The following is a 19391-nucleotide window of genomic DNA, read 5'->3' as shown; positions in this document are numbered from 1 at the left end:
CTATATTTAATGCCAGCTAACTGGACTGGGTGAATTGTTGTTTCTCTGTCAGCTTTGCCCGAGGCCGCCTGTCATTCCAATCATAATTACAAGACATCTCACCCTTCTTCGCTTCCTGGCTTTTGCTTCAGCCACCTTCTTAATCGGTCGAGCGTCCAGCTCTCGTTGCCTTTGGCGGTATTCCTCCATTGTCTGGCGGTCCACAGGAACCTGGACATTACGATGCTTGCGTTCCTCAGAGATAAACCAGTCTGGAAGTTCGTCTTCATCCTCATTAAAAGCACGCCTGTGGAAAGGTGGAAAATGAAGCTGAGAATGTAGCCAACATGAGGATAAAATACAGAATGTACAATAAAAAAAGTCAAAATTTCTATCTTTGTATTACGCAATAAAGTGAGAAAGGGGTTAAACTAGGGATCGTTCGATTGTCACCCGAAGTACAGTATAGGTATAGGCCACAAACTTGCCGATATGACTGATATTGCTTCAAGTAGTTGTACTGGAGTGATGCCTGCACCCCTGTACTGTTTTTTAGAGCCGACGGTTGGCTTTCTTGTAATGACAAGCGATGCGGCTAAACAGTCCCTCGGCTGTTATTACAAGCAGCGGGAGGGGACGCCCCCCCCCCCTCCCGCCGCCGCCTTCCACCACTCCGCCCGGGTCTCCCGTCCCACCAGGAGGCCCGAGCGACCAGCCGGCATGTCCGCCAGCTGGACGAGGACTCGAACAAAGCTGGAATCGGCTCTGATCCGGTCTACGATTGTAGTAACCCGGAAGCGATGTCATGACATCACTTCCAGTTACTAGAGCCTTAACCACTTGCCGACTGCCGCACAACTATCTACGTTGGCAGTCAGCCCCTCACAGGCAAAGCGACGTAGGTCTACGTCGCTAGCCTGTGAGGGGCTAGGGAGCGAGCGCGCGCTGCCGGAGGCGTGCTCCCGCATGGTCACGGACCCCCCGCGCATGTGACCGGCGGACCCGATGTCCGCCGGTCACTCTGCGATCGCCGCTGCAGAGGGAGAAAGTCAGGCAGCTTGTGTAAACAAGCCGCCTGTCATCCTCCAGTGTAGAAACTGTGATCACACGGTTCTACTATGTAGAACCATTGATCACTGTTTCTACAGCTCAACAGACAGCCAATCACAGTTAGAATCACGCCCCTAGGGACACACACAGCCCCTCCCTCTCAAATAAAGTTAACCCCTTCACTACCAGTGTAATTTTGCAGTAACAGTGCATATGTATAGCACTGATTACTGCAGTAATATCACTGGTACCCCCAAAAGTGTCAAAAATGTCAGTCAAGGGTCTGATCTGTCCGCTGCAATGTCGCAGTACCGCAAAAAAAATTGCAGATCGCCGCCATTACGCGTTAAAAAAAAAACAACAAAAATGACATAAATCGTTCCCTTTGTTAGTAAACGCGATAACTTTTGCGCAAACCAATCAAAATACGCTTTTTGCGATTTTTTTTTACCAAACATATGTAGCAGAAAACAAATTGGCCGAAAATGTTAAAAATTTTTGATTTTTTAATTTTTTTTTTGGGGAATTTCATATAAAAAAAATTTGAAAAATATTGTTATTTTTGCAAAATTGACGCTCTTTTTTTGTTTATAGCGCATGATCAAAAAATCGCACAGGTGATCAAATACCACCAAAAGAAAGCTCTGTTTGTGGGAAAAAAAGGACGTCAAATTCGTTTAGGTACAGCGTCGCATGACCGCGCAATTGTCCGTTAAAGTCACGCAGTGCCGAATCGCAAAATACCCCCTGGTCAGGAAGGGGGTAAAATCTTCCGGGGCTTAAGTGGTTAAAGGCGCCAGATTTTTTTAAAAAAAAAGACAATATTCAAAACAGCCAAACTTGGCGTTTTGAATGCTTTTAAGTGCAGAGGAGGGATTTGGGGTCTTATAGACTCCAGATCCCTCCATAAAGAAAACCTGTCACTGCTTATTAGCACGAGTGCCACCCCAGAGCAAGCAGCTTGCTGTGGAGGCACACGGCAAGGGCCAGGAGCAACCAGATGACTATTATCCCCAGAGAGCCATTCATAGGAAATTTAAAAATGTATAATTGTCACAGGAGCGACAGAGGAAAGCTCTCTATGGCAGTGGTCCTCAACCCTGGCCTACAGGGCCCACTAACAGGCCAGATTTGCAAGATAAATTAAATACATCCCAGGTGATATCATTTGCTGCTCAGTGATTGCAGTACTCTAGTCTGCATCTCCCCAAGGTAATACCTAAAATCTGGCCTGTTAGTGGGCCCTGTAGGCCAGGGTTGAGGACCACTGCTCTATGGGGATAACTGTTGCAGTAACAACTATATAAGAGGTTATGGTTTCCTTATGTTTCAGTGATTTCCTGTGAATTGCAGTGGTAGGTGTTCCTGCTCCACTCAATTGATACATTTTAGCAGGGGTAGGGGTACCCACAGCTGAAGTGCCAAGGCCGCCTATCCCTGCTTCACTGACAGCGAAAATAAGGCTCCATTCACACGGGCGGTGCTTCCGACGGAGTCCGTTTTGCTCAGCAGATATCGACCCGCCTAACCCCGCTGAGCAGGCGGATGACAGCTCCGTCTCCGCTGTGTGTGCAGAGATGGAGCTGTCAGATCCCTGCTCTCCTCTATAGGGGGATCGGATGAGAACGGACCGCCTGTCCGTTTTCATCCGATTCGATCCTCCAGACAGATGGAAAATAGGGTTTCCATCCGTCCAGATTTCACAGGATCGGATCGGATAGCAGCGGGTGTCAGTGGAGATGTCTCTGCTGACCCCCGCTGCTCCATAGGGCTACATGGAGCATCCGATCCGGTCCGCCTGAAAAACTGACAGGCGGACCGGATCGGAAAAGCCAGTGTGAAAGGGGCCTTAAGGTTATCTAAGGAGATGAGAGGAGGGGCAGAGACAGTAATTAGAAACTCCCACAAGAGGAAAGGACTACGATGTGCACAGAGTAAGGGAGAGGGGGCTGTGCTAGGCAATTTATTCTTCTGGGAGTAGCCACATTTTCTAGCCAATGAAAGTGAATAAAAAATAATTTATGGAAAGGAAAAACCCTGCAAGGAAGTATATAAAATATCTGATTTGCCTGTGCTTTTTAATTGCAATTTTTAGGTTGGTGAAAGGGTCCTTTTAACAAAGGTCTGTGGTTTAGCTATTATGCAGATTGATTACAGTGCGATGCTATCGACCTATTTGACCCCCAATAGAGTATCTATAGGAATATATACCAGAAGCGTCAACGAAGAAGTACTGACTTGTTAAATGAGTGGTCTACCAGGTCTCTGGAGGCTTTCTTAGATGTGGCAATAATAGTTCCAATGGCCAGACCTTCTGGATCCAGGACACGGGATCGTTTTACTGCAAAAACAAAAACCAGGGGTGAGCAAAAACTATTTTCAGAAAACAGCAATGTGTAGTGTAAAGATGTACAACTCAACTCCTGTCTTCAGCTCCAACTAACAGGTTTGCAAGATAACTGAAATACATCACAGGTGATACTATTAGCTGCTCAGTGATTGCAGTATTCTAGTCTGCATCTCCCCAAGGTAATACTTAAACTCTGGCCTGTTAGTGGGTCCTGAGGACAGAAGTTGAGAACTGCTGGTGTAGGGGGTCTTAACCACTTACTGCATTCTAACGTACCTGTACGTCGGGTAACTTTGCGGGGTTATACCGGGATGATGCCTCTAGCTAGGCGCATCATCCCGGTACCGTGGTTTGAAGCCGACGGTCGGCTTGTGAGCGGGAGGGGACGTCCCCCTCCTGCCGCCTTCCGTGGCTTTGCTTGGGGGGCTCCCGTCCCACCGGAAGCCCCGAGCACCCAGCCGGCACGTCCGCCGGCTGGATGGAGTCCCGATGAATGCCGGAAACGGCTTCGATCGGGTCTCCGATGACGTAACCCGGAGGCGGCGTCCATGACGTCACTTCCGGGTTACTGTGCTGCAAAAGGCGGCAGATTTGAAAAACGGCTCTATGCAAAAATGCCGTTTTCGGCGTTTTGCATACAGGTAAGTGTAGTGGAGGGGTTTAGGGTCTTTTAGACCCTCGATCCATCCATAAAGTGTACCTGTCACTACATATTGTTGTCACAAGGGATGTTTACATTGCTTGTGACAGCAATAAAAGTGATCAGATTTTTTTTTTTTTTAAAAAACCTGTAATAAAGTTAAAAAGAAAAATGAAATAAATAGGAAGAAAAAAAAATAAATTTTAGCCGCCCCCGTCACCGTTAGCTCGCGCACAAAAAAAACGTATACACAAGTCGAGCCGCAAATTAAATCGCCGTTCAAACCACACATGTGAGGTATCGCCGTGATCGCCAGAGTGTGGGCAATAATTTTAAAAAAAGAGCTACACTCTAACTCTAAACTGGTAACCGTTAAATAAATTTAAAGCGTCGCAGATTGAGATCTCTATTGACCGTAGTTTGTCGCCATCCCACGGGGGGGGGGGCGCAATTTTAAACCGTAACATGTTGGGTATCTATTTACTCGGCGTGACATCATCTTTCATAATATACAAAAAAAATGGGATAACTTTACTGTTTAGTATTTTTTAAATGCAGTGAAATGTGATTTTTTAAATTTTTTCCCAAAAAATGGCGTTTTAAAGACCGCTGCGCAAATACCGCGTGACAAAACATTTTGCAATGACCGACATTTTATTCTCCAGAGGCTTTGCTAAAAAAATATATATAATGTTTGGGGGTTCTAAGTAGTTTTCTAGGAAAAAATACTGATTTTAACTTGTAAACAAAAAGTGTCCGAAATAGGGCTGGGGGTAAAGTGGTTAAGGGAAGGGAATTCAGGTAGCACAGAGTTAAGATTTAACCAAAGTAGCATTTTTTTTCCCTGCCTTGATTTTCAGTGCGTATCACCACAATTTCCTCATTGTATAGCTCAACCAACAACAGTCTAAATGTTTTGGCAAGGAACGGTTAGTGCCGGTTCACACTGCAGCGACGCTACTTCGCGCCGCGACCTCAGGGCGGCCGCCACAGACTTCATAACTTGAAGTCTATGGCGGTCGCCTCCGGGCCGCCCCAAAGAAGCTCCGGACCCTTTTTCTAGGTCGGAGCGACTTGAGTCGCTCCTATTAGAACGGGTCCGCAGCTTCCCTATGGAAGGCGACCTACGGCGACCTGTGAGGCGACCCGGCACTTATTGTTATGTAATGGCCTTATATTGATGGCTGGAGCTGGTCTTAACAGAATACATTAAACAATGATCATTCGTATCATTCTTCCTGTATCACCTTATAACTTTATGTGTTTAAAAAGTAATGTTACAACATGGTAAACCAGGCATTTTGTTTTCTTTGAAAACGCCCTGCTATAAACTGGAACCCAAATTTAAAATACCAACCTGGACGTTCTACTGGAACCACTTCAAAGTCATCCGTCTCCTCCTTTTCTCTTTTTCCAAGATTCTTCTTCAAAGACTTTATATGCCTACATGACACACACATAGTTACATAGTTAGTCGGTTGAAAAAAAGACACAAAGCCACCTGGCTCAACCAATAAAAAACCCAACCATACAATCCCATATACACAATCCTATACCCGCAGTTGGTCCAGAGGAAGGCGAAAAAACCCCAGCAAAGCATGATCCAATGTGCTACAGCAGGGGAAAAAAATCCTTCCTGATCCCCCGAGAGGCAATCAGATATTCCCTGGAGCAACTTTCCCTATAAATATTGTAATAGTGATCGACCGATTATTGGCAAAGCCGATAGATCGAGGTTGATCTGCACTTTCCCCGATATATCGGAATCGGCCACCAAGGTGACCGATATTGCCAATATTTCTGGAAAGTGCTTGTACCAGAGTGATGCCTGCAGCTAGAGGCATCACCCGGTACCGCCGTCCATAGCGACGGTCGGCTGTCTTGTAATGACAACCAATGCGGCTGAGAAGCCGCTCGGCTGTCATTACAAGGAGCGGGAGGGGACGCCCCCTCCTGCCGCCTTCCGCGGCTCGCCCGGGTCTCCCGTCCCGCCAGGAGACCCGGGCATCCTACCTGCACGGCCGCCGAAGGCCCGATCAGAGCCGCATTCCGCTCTGATCGGGTCTCCATGTAAAAAAATCCGGAAGTGATGTCATGACATCACTTCTGGGTACTCAGCGCCAGATTTAAAAAAATGACCGCATTCAAAACAGCCAAACTTGGTGTTTTGAATGCTTTTAAGTGCAGAGGGGTTTGGGGTCTTTTAGACCCCCAGATCCCTCCACAACAGTACCTGTTAAGTGCTAAAGATAAAAAAAAAATGTTTTTTTCAAATGTACGAAAATATTGGCCAATATCGATATGCATTGGCCAAAATATCGGTATCAGCAACAAAAAAACGATAACGGTCGATCACTAATTAGTAACATAGTTAGTGAGGTTGAAAAAAGACACCAGTCCATCCAGTTCAACCTATGATGTGTGTGTGTGTGTTTGCTGTTAACCGTACATTGTATACCCCTGTATGTTGTGATCTTTAAGGTGCCCATCTAATAGTTTTTTATAACTATCAATGCTCCCTGCTGAGGGACCCATTTAGTACCCATTTATATTATGTAAGAAACCTAGGAAAGAAACCAGGCCTCTATAGCAATCTAGTGAGCTGGCCAGAACCACCTCTGGAGGGAGTCTATTCCACATTTTCACAGCTCTTACGGTGAAGAAACCTTTCCATATTTAGAGACGAAATCTCTTTTCCTCTAGATGTAAAGTGTGCCCCCTTGTCCTCTGTGATTACCTTAAAGTGAATAACTCAACATCAAGTTCACTATATGGACCCCTTATGTATTTATTATACATGTTGGTCATCCATCTCCCCCCTTAATCTCCTCTTCTCAAGAGAGAATAAATTCAGTTCCTCTAATCTTTCCTCATAGCTGAGCTCCTCCATGTCTCTTATCAGTTTGGTTGCCCTTCTCTGCACTTTCTCCAGTTCCCTGATATCCTTTTCAAGAACTGGTGCCCAAAACAGAACTGCATATTCCAGATGAGGTCTTACTAATGATTTGTACAGGGGAAAAATTATATCTCTCTCTGGAGAAGACATTATAGGTACAGACTGTCTTGTGTCACTAACAATTCACAGTGGACCTTTCCCACCATCTTACCCTTCGTCATCACTGCTGTCACTATCAGAGTCACCGGAGTCCTCAGTAGCTGCAGTCTGATTAGACGCCTCCGCAGACGTTTCAGGACCTCTGGACTGTGTTTCTGTGTTGACCTCTGTTGTGGTTTCCTCAGATTGGCGTTTTTTCTTTCTGTCTTTCTTCTTTTCTTGTGGCTTTGTTTCTATGCAATGACAATTGGATGTTACCTAAAGTATTGACTAATTCAAGAGGTCTTAAAGTGGTTGTGCACCTCAGACATGAAATATGAACAAAGCATATCCCTCTATAGTGTGTACACTTTATAGTGTCTCAATTAACCACTTCTGGACCGGAAGTTTTTCCCCCTTAATGACCAGGCCATATTTTGCGATTCGGCACTGCGTTACTTTAACGGACAATTGAGCGGTCGTGCGACACTGTACCTAAATAAAAATGGATGTCTTTTTTTCCCTACAAATAGAGCTTTCTTTTGGTGGTATTTGCTCACCTGTGCGATTTTTATTTTTTGCGCTATGAACAAAAAAAATAGCGACAATTCTGAAAAAAAATATATTTATATATTATAATTATATTATATATTTATATAACATTCCCCCAAAAAAATCTAAATTCTTTAACATTTTAGGCCAATTTGTTTTCTGCTACATAAAAATTGCAATAAGCGTATTTTGATTGGTTTGCGTAAAAGCTATCGCGTCTACTAACTACGGGAAAAATGTGTTGTTTTTATTGTTTTTTTTTTTTCTTACTAGTAATGGCGGCGATCTGCGATTTTTAGCGGGACTGCGACATTGCAGCGGACAGATCAGACCCCGAACTAACATTTTTTACACTTCTGGGGGGACCAGTGACATTACTACAGTAATCAGTGCTAAAAATATGCACTGTTAATGTAATAATGACAGAGAAGGGGTTAACACTGTGGGTGATCAAGGGGTTAAATGTGAGCCTAGGGGCGTGTTTCTGACTGTATGGGGGCGTGGCTTGTTAAATGATCACAGAGACCTGTGATTCTATATAGAAGGATCACAGGCACTCTGGTCATTCCAGAGAGAAGAACGGTCAGCTGTGTTTACAACAGCTGACCGTCCTCTCTCAGCGGGGAACGATCGCGGGTGCCAGGCGGCAATCGGAGCTGCCTGCCCGTGCATCGAAGTCCTCGCTGCCGAGTGGGGGCAGGAGCGTGCAGCCACCGGCGTGCGCTGGCCCCCTAGCTGCAGGCGCGCGACCGACGTAGCCCTACGCCGGTTTGCGCAGGTGGGCCAGCCCGCCGCAGTATATATGCTGTGGTCGGTCCGGAACCGGTTAAGAACACTAAAGCTGGATACACACTATACAACTTTTGTTGGTAGATTTCCTTTAGATTTACCTTCAACTATGTAGTGCAAGGGCTTTCCTGATTGCATACACACTGAAAGTGTTTAGGTCTGACCTCATATTATGGGGTTTTGGTAAGTCTAAAGGAAAAAATCTAAAGAAAATTGTATAGTGTGTATCCAGCTTAAGTGTCATTTCTGTCCACTGCCCCGTGCTGTTCAGGGACTCAAATCACTTCTGGTAAAGAGGGAATTGCCAGCTGAAAATGTTTATACCAAGACGATGTCTGCAGGCGCACAGGAACCATCCCAATATAACCACTTCAACCTGAGGACATCATATGACGTTATGTGAATGAAGAATGACCAATTGCCTTTTAACAGTTGCAGCAATTACCTGTTCTTAATTTTGTGGTTGTGTTGTCGGTTGGGTTAATCTCACAGAGCAAAGCAGAAAATGTCTGTATAGGAAGACTAGATGTGATGTCTGTACATAATCACCAAGTCCCAGACTAATCATTTTTGAGTTGGTCAGTACAATCTCCTTTGATAAAATGTAAAAATACAATGCTGTTATGAGCCTACCTAGTTTCCAGTACTATACCTTTTTTGGTCTCCTGTAAAATTTTTGCCTGCTTAAGTTCCATCTCCTCATCAGCATCAGATTGTAGTACAGATGAGAAAATTCCCTGAAACAAAAAAAAGCCACTAAACATAAATGCTCAAAACAAAATATGACATGCTGGTAAATCTGTGGAATCAATCCTGAAGGTAACCAAAGGCCCTGATGTCAGGGGGGACTCCGATGGGGACCCTGATTTAGGAGGGGATTTTAATAACATTGATGTAAGGGGGGACTCTGATAAGGAGCCTGATGTAAGGGGGGACTCTGATGGTTGAAGGAACATCTATCCTCCATTTTGTTTCCTCAACTCCATCTTGTGATTAAAAATAGGGATGCACCAACCAATCCGATATTAGCATCGGATATCGGCGCCAATACTGCCACAATAGCTGGATCGGGGGATCGGTAAAATGAACCAATCCACGGGCCGATCCGGTATCGCTGAGTCCCGGCTCAGCCGTCCCTTGGTGCAGTAGTAGTATGGGATGGGAGCCGCTACTTCCTGTATAGGGCCGGCACACAGGCGGAGTGATATCAGATGCACTCCGCCTGTGAATGGAGGAGCCATACATATGAAGCAGTGGCTTTGCTCTGAACTGCAGCCGCATGCTTAATGTGTATGTGTGTAGTTCCGGATCGGTATCGGTATCGGCAGATACACAATGCCAGATATTGGTATTGGGACAAGAAAAGTCAGGTCGGTGCACACCTAATTAAAAACTCTAGACTCAGCTTAATTTAAAAAAGCCTATCTAAGCAAATGCCCTTGAAAGTTATTCAACAAGAACATTCTCCTTTTGTGGTCAAAACGACCCTGAGAAGACGCTTGATATAGTGTCAATTATATTTTATCTTTTTTTGGCTTGCATACAAGTACATGACTTGAAGCGCGTGATGAAGAGTCACTGAAACAATTGATATATCATTTTATGTATAATACTGAAAAAGGGACTTCCCCTTTTCTCTCTATAAAAAGTTCTTCATTGTCTGAATAAAGCGAGCATTCTGTGACATCGTACCTGCCGGCTCTGTGTCTCATTGAGTGCTCCCAGATATCTGAAGGAACTTTGATGCCTAGGGCCACGCTAGTCTGAATTATTGCCAACAATGGTGATCCTGATTCAAGGGAGCAGGGGGGGGGGGGGTTGGTCTCTGATGGGAACCTTGATGTAAGGAGGACTCCAAAAAAAAGGAAGGATTGTGATAGGGACCCTGATGAAAGAGGGAACTCCAATGGAGATCCTGATGCAAGGGGGGTCTCTGATGGGGACTGACTCTGATGTAAGAGGGGGAGGGGGGGGGGTCTCTGATGGGAACCCTAATGTAAGGGGGAAATCTTTTGTTTGTTTGCATTGTCCTTCCATGTGCACCTTACTGCAAAGGCCACCAGTTTGGGGTGGTTGCCATTTTTCAGTACAGTTAGTTGAATAATGCCTCGTACCGATTGTCGGCCGAACGATCGGCCGTCTTTTGTCCAGTGTTGTTGTGTTGGTTGAAATGTGCTCTAGACTGCACGCGAATTTTGTCGGCCAACAACAACCAACTGCAGAAGTGATGTCATGTTCTGGTCTACTTTTCGTGTGTTTTTTCTTCTCTGAGCATGCCCAGTCTTGCTCATCTGACTTTTGTCGGCCGAAATCTGTACTGACTGACGAACAATTGGCCGTTCTGGTGACGGCCAACAAAAATTTTATAGCATGCACACCAGATTTTGTTCGCCCGAAAAGTCGCAGTCGGTTGTCGGAAGCATCATACTAACAAGCCGACAATCGGCCGATCGGACATTGGCCGAAAATTTACGGCCAACAATCGGTGCGTGTGTACGGGGCTTTAGGTGCAGGGACACACTGGATGCCCTCACTACCATTGTTCTTTTGCTGGGCGTTGCGTACTTCCCTGTGCCTTTAAGGAGAGGTGGGCTCCCTCCAGGCTCACCTGCCCTTAACCTCTCCATTTTTATATGTGCTCCTTCTATGGAGCCTCCAGAAATTGTAGAGTTTGGACCGCAATATATCGAGAGGTCCCTTGTAGTGGGCATTGCAGCTTATGCATATATTTGCAAAAGTGGGCAAACAAAACCCTCCATTTTTACCGTAAACTGTTAGACATGGCCAATTCAGTTGTTTTGCATGCTGGCTGGTAAGTGTGCTGGGAAATCTTTTGTCTGTTCTGATGGAAGGGGTGGGGCTTTGATGGGGACGGTGATGTAAAGGGGACTCGGATATAAGGGGGACTCCGATTTGGACTGTAAGGGGGGGGGGGGGGTTTGTTCTGATGGGGACCCTGATGTAGGGGGAATCTTGTGGGCTCAAGTTTTTACATTTTTTGCTTTGTTTTACTGAAATTCTATCTCTATTCTGAATATCATGCGGATTACAAAAAATCACCAAGTAAAACATATTTACTAATTTAATTATAAATCAGTTTTTAATTGGGGGGGGGGGGGGGACCAAATATTTGTGCCATATACGGTGTGGCCCTTGGACTGAAAAGTTTAGAGACCCCTGCCTTAAATTGTGCAAACTCTAACAACAAACTTCTCTTATTCACTCCCTTTGGTCTGGCAAATATACCAGAGATTTTGTGAGCGAATAACTTTCTGTGCTCTCTGCTTGTACAGGAGGAGGGTTCGTCTGGCTTACTAATGTGTGCGTGTTGAGCGCCACTGTTCCCTGCCCTTTGGCACACAACAGCGAGGGAAAAAAGAGAACCGATTAGTCTTTCCGCTTACAACATATGATTCATAGCCAGTTCACACCACATGCAGTCCAATGCGTTTTTTCTGCATCAAAAATGCAAGAAAAGTAGGTTATATGTTTTCCAATGGCACTGTTCACACCAGTGCAGTCAGTTCCAGGGCGATCCAGTTCCAGAAAAAAAAGCAGAACATGCTGCATTTTTCCTGCACTGGAATGAAGTAAAAACTGGATTTTTGACTTACCGTAAAATCCTTTTCTCTTAAGTTCATTGACGGACGCAGTCCTCTGATCCATATCAGTAGGGTCCCCCCTGTGGGTCCTGGATACTGCGCTCCCACGTGGGGCCGCAATTTTCCTGTAGCCTCGTCTGCTTCTATGACGGCGGCCATCTCTGTATGCCCGTACTGCTGCAAAATGGCCGAAAACGGGTGTACCAAGATGGCCGCCGTCATAGAAGCAGGGGAGGCAACAGGAAAATGGCGGCCCCACGCGGGAGCGCGGTATCCAGGACCCACAGGGGGACCCTTCTGATATGGATCAGAGGACTGCGTCCGTCAATGAACGATAAATACATCAAAATGCACTGGAACACATCAAAAATGCACTGGACCCTAGTATAGTGAAAAAAACAGGAATAAAGCACCTGAAATGCACCTGGAAATGCTTAAAAAACGCACCGGAAGGCGTTAAAAACGTGCATGCAGAGAAACATCCAGAACGGATCTGGAGTGCGTTTTTCTAGTGTGAACCATCCTTCAAAAGGAAAACTGGAACTTATAGAATTATTTTTTCTCGGGGGTCGGGGAGGCAATAAACTGTTTGCTCTCTATAGAGTTCCATTTAATAAATCTTTTCAGTAGCCAAACAAGGAGTTTTATGGTAGACTTCTGACTCACCTTTCCAAACCACAAATTTGTATCTCTTTGCTCACGCTCAGATTTATCCTCTAGGGACAGTAGCAGAGGATTTGTTGATTCTTCATCCTCCTCGTGTGTCTGCTGATCTGATTCTGGAACCCTGAGAACAGAGGAAGAATTGTTGATCCTGTGAATCTATCAGTGCAATGTCAGAATAATAAAACCTTTCACACTGGTGTGATGCGGGAAACCCTGCGATTCAGTGGAGGTTCCTGATTTGCACCTGAATCTCACATTAAGCTCTGAAAACCGCTGGGGGTGTCTATGTAAAATAAATGACACCCCCAGATCCGTTTGCAGATCGCAATGCGAACTGTCAAATAGCGCAGGAATCTGATCGCATACGTGTGAACACCCATGTGATCCGATTCCAGTGCAGACCAAAATAAAGGGTCCTGCACCATTTTGGTACGAATATGATGTGATTTCAGCCATACAGGATATCTGGCTGAATTTGCATCGCACAGACATCGCATGTGATCTGCACAGCAATGCGGTGCGAATCACACGGGATGTCCGTCATCGCACAAGTGTGAACCCAGCCTGAAAGCGTAAATTTAACATTTAAATCGGTTGTAAACTGCTGGTGGTAAAAAAAAAAGAAAAATCCTGCAAGGCAATGTCATAATTTCTGTGAACCACCAACTAAGGTGAACGACAGGATAATGCTGCCAATTCCGACACCCTGCGCGCAGAGGTGATAGCCACCAAAAAGGCCACCTTCTGGGACAGCGTAAGCAGGGGAATCGCCCGAAGATTCTCAAAAGGAGGCTTCTGGAGTACTAAGAGCACCAAATTGAGGTCCCATGGTGGCAACAAAGACCGCATTGGAGGGGCCAAGTGCCTAACTCCCTGAAGAAAAGTACGGCACAAGGAACTGTGTAGCCAAGTGTCATTGAAAGAAGACCGCTAAGGCCTACACCTGACCTTGATAGCACTCAAGGCCAGTTTCTGCTCAACCCCCCCCCCCCCCCGTTAAAGGAAGGTCAAGATCCGAGCCACCGAAAAAGAGCGAGGATGAACCTCCAAGAGACTCACACCACGCAATGTACGTCTTCCACGTAGGATAGTAGACCTTCCTAGAAGTAGATTTCCTAGCTTTTAACAGCATTGAAATCACTGACTCAGACAAACCTCTATCCATCAGCACCTGGCGTTCAACAGCAAAGCCGTCAAAGCCAACGACTGTAAAGCAGGATGGAAGATTGGTCCTTGGGACAGCAGATCCTCCATGAGAGGAAGCTTCCATGGAACGTCAGTGACCAGCCACACGGGCAAGGCCAGTCTAGGGCCACTAATATGATCGGAATCCTTTCTGCGTTGATCTGGCGTAGAAGTCTTGGCAGAAGCTTGAGAGGAAGGAAGACGTAAATCAGACAATACTGACCCCCACAGGGCCACCAGCGCGTCTGTGGCGTCCGCCAGAGGATCTCATGACAAACCTCTGCACCTTTCTACTGAGCCAAGATACCAACAGATCCACCTCGGGGATGCCCCACCGGAGACACAACTGATGAAACACCTCTTGATGAGGGGACTTTGGTCCAACGCTTGCCGAATGAGGTAGTCCGCCTGCCAGTTTTCCACCCCGGGAATGTGCACAGCGGAGAGGACTGGAACGAACCGTTCTGCCCACCTTAGAATGCCAGCTACCTCCAGACCCGCCAGGACACTTCTTGTGCCTCCCTGGTGATCGACGGCTGTGGCATTGTCCGATTGAATGCGCACTGGACATCCCTGAAGACGATCCGTCCAATGTTTCAGGCACAGTCTGAACACTCGGAGTTCGAAGACATTGATCGGTAGTCTGGACTCTTCCAGTGTCCAGATCCCCTGAGCAGAATTTTTGCCGAGGACGCCTCCCTAGCTGGACAGGCTGTCATCCGTGGTGACCACCGTTCAATACAAGGGGAGGAAGGATTTGCCCAGTCGAATCGCTGAAGAACGAAGCCACCACATCAGGGACTCTTTCGTTCCCAGCTCAGCTGGATTTGATTTTCCAGAGACTGCGGATTCTTGTCCAATTTGCCCAGAATCTCCCTTTGCAGAGACCTCGAATGAAGTCCGGAGGGATGGCCCTATGCTGGATAGCAGGAGATGAAATGCAGCCTACAGCTTCTGGAGTTTGTCCAGAGGAAGAAGCACTCTGGCTAAGGCCGAGTCCAGACTCAGACCCAGACAGTCCAGCTTTGTGGACGAAACCAGAGCAGACTTCTGAAAATTCAGAATCCATCTGAACTCCCTTAGAGTTCGTATAATTATCTCCAGGTTTCCCACCAGATCAGTGGGAGACTCTGCTCACAGAAGGAGGTTGTTCAAGAAGCCCAGTACCGCAATCCCCCTGCTGGAGTATAAATGCTAGCACCGGGGCCAACACTTCTGTGAAGACCGGAGAAACGTAGGCGAGACCAAAGGGTAATGCCACAAACTGAAAATGTTCCTCTCCCATGGCAAACCAGAGGAAGCACTGGTGACCAGCACATATTGGAATGTGAAGGTAAGCATCCTTGATGTCGATAGAGGGAAGAAAATCCCCCATTGTGCAAATAACCTCCAGTCTGAACTTCTGCACCCACACAAAGCAGTTCAGTGTCTTGAGGTCCAGCATTGGATGCACCTTGCCTTCTTTCCTGGGAACTCTAACAGGTTTGAGTAAACACCTGTAACCCTGTAAGCTGTCCGTGGACAGGCGCAAGTTGGAAGGAAAGAACCTTTCCGGAGAGTAAGAGCGAAACTCGATCTTGTAGCCAGACTGAATGACTTCATGGACCCACTTGTCTTGTACCAGGGAAGTCCACGGGTCCAGAAACCAGCGATTGTGTCCCCCCCCCCCCCCACACCCAAAACGGGTGAGGGCGAACCTTCACGCTATAGAAGCTTTGTCCGTGGGTCTGGAGAAGCCCACTCTCGACTTACCAGACCAAGTTCGCTTGGATCCACTACAGGAGGCCCTGAAAGGCACCCCTCCAGACAGAACCTCCTCTTCATCGAAATGGGGGGGGGTTGTCGGCCAGGAAGTACGCTGCGACTCGGGCCGAAACACGTCGTATGCGACCTCGCGAGGCGTTTTAACTCGCAGGCCAGCCCCCGTCCAGTGGGGCTATGTAGCGGCCGTCCTAGAGCGGAGCTGAGGTCTGGGCGCTCTCGCTGGCAAGACAAGGGTGACCACTGGATTTAGATTATCCAGCCCGTCGCCCAGTCCGGCAGTTGATTGTAGATCTCACAGCAAAAAAAAAAAAAAAAAAACAACAGGAAAAAAAAAATATATCTAACAAGGAAAAACTGCCAGGACCAGAGATCCCAGCAAGGAACTAGGTCCTTACTTCTGACTAGGCAGAAAAAAACTGAGTACCTATAGCAGAGAGAGAGAGTATACCCCCTGGGACTGCCCATAGGTGTAGCCAGACTTTTTTTCTACCTAGTGTCCTACTCCTGTAGGGGGCAGTATATCCCAAAGGTTAAGAGGAACAGGAGCTGTGTCCGTCAATGAACGAAGGAGAAACAGATTTTGTAAATTTCAACATAATTAATAATTCAGGAGTATGCAGTACTTATACATAGTATCTGGGCTCTCGATACGTTTCGAGAAACAACACTCGCTTCCTCAGGAGAATTCAGTTCCTCATATCTGAAAACAGAAACCAGGTCTTTAGAGAAGCGAAAAAAAAAAACTTGTTTTAGGGGAGAGTTCCACAGCAATGTCCACTTACATTTCAAATTAGGTAATCAGAATTTTCCCATACCCAGTCGGAATTTTATCAAAGAAAAGGTAGCATTACCCCCCAACAAGAATGAAGGGGGGGGGGGGAGAAAAAGCCAATTGGTCGACACTGTCACATTTTTTCCTGAAATTATCTCTCCATGTAACTGTGCCATGTAGTTTTGTGGCACAGGTACATTGATGATATTGTCATAGTTTGGGATGGTGACAAGCCTCTTTTGTTTGAATTTATTGCGAGATTGAATCAAAAGAACTAGAATTTTCAATTGTCGGGGTGATGCTACCTTTTGTTTGACAAACCTTTTGTTTGTTTGTAGACATTGCTGTGGAACTCTCCCCTAAAACAAGTTAGTCGGTTTTTACTGCCGAATCAAGTGTTGTCTCGTGAAACGGGTCAACAGCCCAGATACTATAAGTACTCCATTCTCATGGACTATTAATGATGTTGTAATTTATGCAATATTTTTTTTAAGTATCCTTGGTGAAATGTTTTGAATTTTAAACTTTTCAAGGTATGTCGTTGAAAAAATTTTTTCATTTTTTATCTACTCTGTGATATTAAATCATAATGATAACAGAAATCACCCAAATGGCCCTGATGAAAAGTTTCCATCCCCTGGAATGTTTGGCCTTGGTACAGACACACAAAGGTTTTATTTCCCACATGTGTGGCTTTTTAAATTGCAATTAGTGTCTGTGTATAAAGAGTCATTGAGTTTGAAAGCTCTTATTTAGATGCACTGAGCAGGGTAGATACTGAGCCATGGGGAGCAGAAAAGAACTGTCAAAAGACCTGTGTATCAAGGTAAGGGAACATTATTAAAGATGGAAAAGGATTTAAAAAGATACCCAAAGCCTTGAATATGCCAGTCAGAACTGTTCAATAACTTATTAAGAAGTGGGAAATTTGGGCATCTCTTGATACCAATCGAGGTCAGGTAGACCAAGAAAGATTGCAGCCACAACTGCTAGAAGAATTGTTCGGGATACAAAGAAACACCCACAGGTAACCCCTTAGAAAAAATGCAGGCTGCTCTGGAAAAAAAGACGGTGTGGTTGTTGCAAGGAGCATAACACAACGATACTTGAACAAAAAGAAGCTTTATGGTCGAGTTGCCAGGGGTTGTTTCATCAGTTTACTTACCATGTTTTGTTTTATGATTGTGTCATTCTGTTATGACCTACAGTTACAGAATATAATTCACATAAGAAATAAAAGAAATGTGTTTTCCCTGTTCACTCATGTTTTCTTTAAAAACAGTACATATCTTACTAATTCTCCAAGGGGGTGCAAACTTTTGAGCACAACTGTATGGCCAGTCCTGTTCAAGAGGAGCTGATCTGGTGCTCGTAAATGGGCTTGCTGGAAAACGTAGGTTTGATTAGTAGTACTAATATTGGAATATTATGTTCTTATTTAATGCGTCGGCTGTCTCCTGTACTACAGATCTAACCCACCTTCATCACACCGTGTACAGCACCCCTGAGAGGTGATTGTATTGCAGGGAAAGGAGTAGTTAATCTTAACTCCCAAAAAAGAATGTGTCCTCCTCCAACCCTTTCCAATTGGACACTGTGGATTTTTTCAATGTTTTTTTTTTTAATTTTTCCATTAACCTGCCACCCATTCTTGCCTAGGCAAGAATGTTGCATCCTCGGTCCTGCAGCCTCCAGGGATACCACATCCCATCTCCCAGGAGGCTCCAGGGACATAGAGTGACTAGACGGCGGGCCTGGTATGCATTATTAGGGACCAATAAACCTTGGAGAGGCAGCCAGCTCCAATCAGTGAGGAGGACCTAGGCTTTGTCACTGGAAAAATGGATCATAGTGGAACAACGCTGGATTCACTGGGCAGGTATAGGTTTTGAAGAGTACCCAACAATACAGGGGGGAGGGGTACAGGAGCTTCTTTGGTGCGTTTGTTATGCGTAGGGCAGTCTATTCAAGTGAATGGGCTACCCTATGCGCAATGCATGTTAACGCAAGAAACACGCCAAAAAATGCATGCGGGAACACCAGTTCCCGCAACGCAGAGATGTGAATGGAGCCTAACTTACACTCAAGCCAACACTGAAATGTAAGCAGGCAATGTTTAGCTCTATATCATAAACCTGCCAGTTAGCTTAATACCAGTATAAATGAACATGCGATATGCTAAACTAACTTTGGCAAAATATAAAACATAAAATATTACCTCTATAAATATTGAGGCGGCACATCTTACCTTTTCCTCTGTTTATTCTGCAGATTTTTCTCATGCTTTCTCACTTCCTCTACGTCATCCTCATCCAGATCGCTGGCAAGGGATATCTCGTCCTCCTCCAGGTTCTCATCGTCTGACAAAACAACATCTCCATCGTCATGGGCGGAGTCTGACACAAGAGCATCTGCGGCAGACATGTCTCCTTGTGACAACGTCTGCAAAAACTAAAAAAAAAAGGAGAGGACATATATGCTAAGACTCTTATATAAGCAAAGGTAATGTCAGTGCATGAATACATATCAATTAGCAATCCCAGATTATTGAGAATACAACAAAAATGAAAGCTGAATGTCAGGCAAACAGCTTAAAAACCGCTAAGACCGAAGTCCCAGTCGGGAACTAGGTCCTACTCCTAAACTAGGCAGAAACTGAATCCTATAACTGAGTGAGTGGGTTTATGCCTGCAGGGACGGCCCCATAGGCGTGGTAAAGTGTCCTACTCCTGTAGGGGGCAGCATAACCCAATGGTTAAGGAGAATATGGAGCTGCGTCTGTCAATGAACGATAGAGAAATCCATTTTACCTTTAGGACAGCTTAAGTTCTACATATTGGGGTTAATTTACTAAATGAAAATAGACTCTTTCAAGTGTAGTTGTACTCATTTTCACCACAGGTTAGTGAATGTGGTAAAGCTTCTAGAATGCCCAGGTCTGCTCACCTTTAGTGGTCGATGCAAGGGCCCACCAGTATTATTAGTTCCAGTACTCTACCCCAATAAAG

At 45.6% G+C, this 19391-nt stretch overlaps 1 protein-coding gene across 1 annotated transcript in view; it reads right to left on the bottom strand.

The window, feature by feature from the left end:
• The window catches only part of FTSJ3 (FtsJ RNA 2'-O-methyltransferase 3), a 177047-nt gene that overhangs the window by 7013 nt on the left and 150643 nt on the right, over positions 1-19391 (bottom strand). Inside the window, exons 14-20 of the mRNA XM_082266751.1 lie at positions 18632-18834; positions 12663-12783; positions 9047-9131; positions 7127-7307; positions 5377-5462; positions 3268-3370; positions 103-286 (exon numbers count right to left, since the gene is read on the bottom strand). Coding sequence (XP_082122877.1) covers positions 103-286; positions 3268-3370; positions 5377-5462; positions 7127-7307; positions 9047-9131; positions 12663-12783; positions 18632-18834 — 963 coding nt within the window. The remainder of the gene's footprint in view (positions 1-102; positions 287-3267; positions 3371-5376; positions 5463-7126; positions 7308-9046; positions 9132-12662; positions 12784-18631; positions 18835-19391) is intronic.

Source organism: Pelophylax lessonae, assembly GCF_965119305.1.
Source record: "Pelophylax lessonae genome assembly, chromosome: 9".
NCBI lineage: Eukaryota > Metazoa > Chordata > Amphibia > Anura > Ranidae > Pelophylax > Pelophylax lessonae.
This window is presented reverse-complemented; position numbering and strand designations above follow the sequence as displayed.